The sequence below is a fragment of the Oncorhynchus masou genome, chromosome 2 (genome assembly GCF_036934945.1).
Source record: "Oncorhynchus masou masou isolate Uvic2021 chromosome 2, UVic_Omas_1.1, whole genome shotgun sequence".
NCBI classification, from domain to species: domain Eukaryota; kingdom Metazoa; phylum Chordata; class Actinopteri; order Salmoniformes; family Salmonidae; genus Oncorhynchus; species Oncorhynchus masou.
This window is the reverse complement of record NC_088213.1, coordinates 18,563,832-18,569,685: the sequence shown is the minus strand read 5'-3', so window position 1 is coordinate 18,569,685 and position 5,854 is coordinate 18,563,832. Positions and strand designations below refer to the sequence as shown.

At 51.6% G+C, this 5,854-nt stretch overlaps 1 protein-coding gene across 1 annotated transcript in view; it reads left to right on the top strand.

Annotated features, from left to right (window-relative positions):
• Positions 1 to 3,896: 3,896 nt before the first annotated feature.
• Positions 3,897 to 5,854, top strand: part of LOC135552681 (uncharacterized) — a 3,364-nt gene continuing 1,406 nt past the window's right edge. The window contains exons 1-3 of the mRNA XM_064984451.1: positions 3,897 to 3,901; positions 4,214 to 4,317; positions 4,456 to 5,817. Coding sequence (XP_064840523.1) covers positions 3,897 to 3,901; positions 4,214 to 4,317; positions 4,456 to 5,817 — 1,471 coding nt within the window. The remainder of the gene's footprint in view (positions 3,902 to 4,213; positions 4,318 to 4,455; positions 5,818 to 5,854) is intronic.

Below are 5,854 nucleotides of genomic sequence, written 5' to 3'. Positions count from 1 at the left end.
CAAGACTATCCCTCCATCCCTCTCTCTCTCTACACTATCCCTCCATCCCTCTCTCTCTCTCAAGACTATCCCTCCATCCCTCTCTCTCTCTACCCTATCCCTCCATCACACCCTCTCTCTCAAGCACGCAGCCCTCCTCCATCCCTCTCTCTCTCCCACCCTATCCCTCCATCCCTCTCTCTCTCTCAGACTATCCCTCCATCCCTCTCTCTCTCTACCACCTATCCCTCCATCCCTCCTCTCTCTCCACTATCCCCTCTGCGCTCTCTCAAGACTATCTCCTCCATCCCTCTCTCTCTCTACATATCCTCCATCCCTCTCTCTCAAGACTATCCCTCCATCCTCTCTCTCTCTACACTATCCCTCCATCCCCTCTCTCTTCTACGCAGTCCCTCCATCCCTCTCTCTCATTCCCCCTATTCCCCGTCTCTCTCTCCACACTGTCCCTGATGTCTTTCTCTCTCAAGACTTGCTCCGTCCCTCCCTCTCTCTCCTCTACAATAGTCCCTCCATCCCTCCTTCTTCTCTCTTGACAATATCCCTCCATCCCTCTCTCTCTCTACACAATCCCTCCATCCCTCTCTCTCTTTTCCCTATTCCCCCATCCCTCTCTCTCTCTACCCTATCCCCCCCTCTCTCTCTACCATATCCATCTATCCCTCTCTCTCTCTCACCCTATCCCTCCATCCCTCTCTCTCTACCATGCTCCCTCCCTCCCTCTCTCTCTACCCTATCCCCCCATGCCTCTCTCCCACCCTATCCCCCACATCCCTCTCTCACTACCTATCCCCCATCCCTCTCTCTCTCTACCCTATCCCCCATCCCTCTCTCTCTCTACCTCTATCCCTCCATCCCTCTTTCTCTCTCTACCCTATCCCTCCATCCCTCTCTCTCTCTACCCTATCCCTCCATCCCTCTCTCTCTACCCTATCCCCCATCCCTCTCTCTCTACCCTATCCCCCACACCCCTCTCTATCTACCCTATCCCCCCATCCCTCTCTCTCTTACCCTATCCCTCCATCCCTCTTCTCTCTCTCATACCCTATCCCTCCGTCCCTCTCTCTCTCTACCTCATCCCTCCATCCCTCTCTCTCTACCCCTATCCCCCATCCCTCTCTCTCTACCCTATCTGCTCCCTCCCTCTCTCTATCTACCCTATCCCCATCCCTCTCTCTCTACCCTATCCCCCATCCCTCTCTCTCTCTACCCTATCCCCCACACCCCTCTCTATCTACCCTCTCCCCCATCCCTCTCTCTCTCTCCCCCTCCCCATCCCCCTCATCCCTCTCTCTCATCTACCTATCCCTCTCCATCCCTCTTTCTCCCTCTACCCTATCCCTCCATCCCTCTCTCTCTACCCTATCCCTCCATCCCTCAATCTCTCTACACTATCCCTCCATCCCTCTTTCTCTCTCTACCCTATCCCTCCATCCCTCTTTCTCTCTCTACCCTATCCCTCCATCCCTCCCTCTCTACCCTATCCCTCCATCCTCCGTCTCTCTACACTATCCTCCATCTCTCCTTCTCTCTCTACCCTATCCCCCCCTCTCTCTCTACCCTATCCCCCACATCCCTCTCTCTCTACCCTATCCCTCCATCCCTCTCTCTCTACCCAATCCCTCCATCCCTCTCTCTCTACCCTATCCCTCCATCCCTCTCTCTCTACCCTATCCCTCCATCCCTCTCTCTCTACCCTATCCCTCCATCCCTCAATCTCTCTACACTATCCCTCCATCCCTCTTTCTCTCTCTACCCTATCCCTCCATCCCTCTTTCTCTCTCTACCCTATCCCTCCATCCCTCAATCTCTCTACACTATCCCTCCATCCCTCTTTCTCTCTCTACCCTATCCCTCCATCCCTCTTTCTCTCTCTACCCTATCCCTCCATCCCTCTCTCTCTACCCTATCCCTCCATCCCTCTCTCTCTACCCTATCCCTCCATCCCTCAATCTCTCTACCCTATCCCTCCATCCCTCTCTCTCTACCCTATCCCTCCATCCCTCTCTCTCTACCCTATCCCTCCATCCCTCTCTCTCTACCCTATCCCTCCATCTCTCTTTCTCTCTACACTATCCCTCCATCCCTCTTTCTCTCTCTACCCTATCCCTCCATCCCTCTTTCTCTCTCTACCCTATCCCTCCATCCCTCTTTCTCTCTCTACCCTATCCCTCCATCTCTCTTTCTCTCTACCCTATCCCTCCATCCCTCTTTCTCTCTCTACCCTATCCCTCCATCCCTCTTCTCTCTACCCTATCCCCCTCCATCCCTCTTTCTCTCTACCCTATCCCTCCATCCCTCTCTCTCTACCCTATCCCTCCATCCCTCAATTCTCTCTACACTATCCCTCCATCTCCTTCTCTCTCCTCCCCCCTCCTCTACCCTATCCCTCCATCCCCTCTCTCTACCCTATCCTCCATCCCTCTCTCTCTACCCTATCCCTCCATCCCCTCTCTCTACCCTATCCCTCCATCCTCAATCTCTCTACCCTATCCCTCCATCCCTCTCTCTCTCTCTACCCTATCCCTCCATCCCTCTTCTCTCTCTACCCTTATCCCTCCATCTCTCTTTCTCTCTACACTATCCCTCCATCCCTCTTTCTCTCTCTACCCTATCCCTCCATCCCTCTTTCTCTCTCTACCCTATCCCTCCATCTCTCTTTCTCTCTACCCTATCCCTCCATCTCTCTTTCTCTCTACCCTATCCCTCCATCCCTCTTTCTCTTACCCTATCCCTCCATCCCTCTTTCTCTCTCTACCCTATCCCTCCATCTCTCTCTCTCTACCTTATCCTCCATCTCCTCTCTCTACCCTATCCCTCCATCCCTCTTTCTCTCTCTACCCTATCCCTCCATCCCTCCTTCTCTCTCTACCCTATCCCTCCATCCCTCTTTCTCTCTCTACCCTATCCCTCCATCCCTCTCTCTCTCTCTACCCTATCCCTCCATCCCTCTCTCTCTCTCAAGACTATCCCTCCATCCCTCTCTCTCTCTACACTATCCCTCCATCCCTCTCTCTCTCTACACTATCCCTCCATCCCTCTCTCTCTCTACCCTATCCCTCCATCCCTCTTCTCTCTCAAGACTATCCCTCCATCCCTCTCTCTCTCTACACTATCCCTCCATCCCCCTCTCTCTCTACACAATCCCTCCACCCCTCTCTCTCATTACCCTATTCCCCCATCCCTCTCTCTCTCTCTCTACCCTATCCCTCCATCCCTCTTTCTCTCTCTACCCTATCCCTCCATCCCTCTTTTCTTGTTTCTGTCTACAGTCTGTCTGTCCGTCTGTCTGATTAGACCTTTCAGTGACATCTGTCCTGTCAAGGAGGTCTTATCTTGACGTTGCACAGACTCTGGAGTCTCAACATCGTGGCGTTTTTCTCATAACTGGTTCATTACTGTGGAAGGACATCCCTTTTCAGGGTCCACATTCTTTTAGGAGAACGGTTCATGGGATGTTTTGGCACGCACGCCAAACGCACGCATCACACACATACATTTGAGCTGAGGAACTCAGGTAGTAGCAGGGGTGATTTGTGTTCACACCTTCAGTAGCTCTGCACCTGTGGATCAGGGACTATTTGACTATTCCCATGTCTGTAGATAACAGAGAATAATTGAAGATAATAATAGATGGAATACTAACTAGATGTGTTAATGGTGTTCCATCTTACTGCTGTTACTGGGTCATGTAGCTCATAGTTGTCTCCTAGACAGTGGGAGGAGCCCCGGATATAGACTATGTGCGCAATACTCAATTATAAATTGGTTCGAGCCCTGAATGCTGACAGGCTGACAGCCGTGGTAGATCACGGGTTTGACAAAACATGCATTTTTACTGCTCTAATTACGTGCTTAATACACAATTAGACAATGATACACAATGATACAACTGCAGAATGGGGTACATTTCATTTGATCGCTCTACATCAGATTTTAATGAGCAAATTGATCTTCTAAATGATTTTAATTAAGTAAAACGTCAAACTATTTGTGAGTGACTTGTGCAAATACATTTGACTTATTTCTATAGTTTTCTACTTTTGGCCATACTGTGTAAGGAAAACAATATGGGTAAACAGCTGTCATTTCTTACTGCCTTCTTTGTGATTTCCTTAAGACCCGGGCACAAACCACAAGCTAAGTCATGAAAACTGTATGTATTGGGTCGTGTTCATCAGGGCACGCTGCAACACATTTATTTATGTTGTTCCAGCCCATTGGTCAGCTGGAGAGATATCCAGCACCTGCTGGTCAAGACGTCCAGGCCTGTCCACCTGAAGGCCAACGACTGGAAGACCAACGCAGCCGGACACAGAGGTAGCTACAGTACAATGGACTCCTCCTGTAGCAGTGGAGGCTGGTGGAGGGAGAGATGGGGAGGACAGGCATTTTTCCTCCACCAGCCTCCGCTGTCTTATACTGTATGGCAGTGTTCGTTAACTTGGTCCTTCAGAGATCCCCAGCAGAGACCCACCAGCATTCAGAGATCCCCAGCATTCAGAGATCCCCAGCATCAGAACCCCAGCATTCAGAGATCCCCCAGCATTCAGAGATCCCCCAGCATTCAGAACCCCAGCATTCAGAGACCCACCAGCATTCAGAGATCCCCCAGCTTTCAGAGATCCCCCAGTATTCAGAGATCCCTCAGCATTCAGAGATCCCCCAGCATTCAGAGATCCCCCAGCATTCAGAGATCCACCAGCATTCAGAGACCCACCAGTATTCAGAGATCCCCCCAGCATTCAGAGATCCCCCAGCATTCAGAGATCCCCCAGCATTCAGAGATCCCCCAGCATTCAGAGATCCCCCAGTATTCAGAGATCCCCCAGTATTCAGAGATCCCCCAGCATTCAGAGATCCCCCAGCATTCAGAGATCCCTCAGCATTCAGAGATCCCCAGCATTCCAGAGATCCCCCAGCATTCCAGAGATCCCCCAGCATTCAGAGATCCCCCAGCATTCAGAGATCCCCAGCATTCAGAGATCCCCCAGTATTCAGAGATCCCAGCATTCAGAGCATCCTGGCATTCAGAGATCCCCCAGCATTCAGAGATCCCCCAGCATTCAGAGATCCCCCAGCATTCAGAGATCCCCCAGTATTCAGAGATCCCCCAGTATTCAGAGATCCCCAGCGTTCAGATCCCCAATTTCAAGGTCCCCAGCATTCCGAGATCCCTCAGCATTCAGAGATCCCCCAGTATTCAGAGATCCCCCAGTATTCAGAGATCCCCCAGTATTCAGAGATCCCCCAGCTATTCAGAGATCCCCCCAGTATTCAGAAGATCCCCAGCATTCAGTCCCCAGCATCCAGCATCCCAGTATTCAGAGATCCCCAGCATTCAGAGATCCCTCAGTATTCCAGAGATCCCCCGTCATTCAGAGATCCCTCAGCATTCAGAGATCCCCCAGCATTCAGAGATCCCCCAGTATTGCAGAGATCCCCCTAGCATTCCAGAGATCCCCCAGCATTCAGAGATCCCCCAGCATTCAGAGATCCCCCAGCATTCAGAGATCCCCAGCATTCAGAGATCTAGCTTCAGAGATCCCCCAGCATTCAGAGATCCCTCAGCATTCAGAGATCCCCCAGAAGCATTGAGATCCCCAGCATTCAGAGGTCCTCGACCGTTCAAGTCCCCAGCATTCAGAGATCCCCCTGATATTCAGGAATCCCACAGCATTCAGAGATCCCCCAGCATTCAGAGATCCCCAGCATTGAATCCCTCAGCATTCCAGAGATCCCCCAGTATTCCAGAGATCCCCAGCGATTCAGAGATCCCTCCTTGCATTCAGAGATCCACCAGCATTCAGAGATCCCTCAGCATTACAGAGATCCCCCAGCGATTCAAGAGATCCCC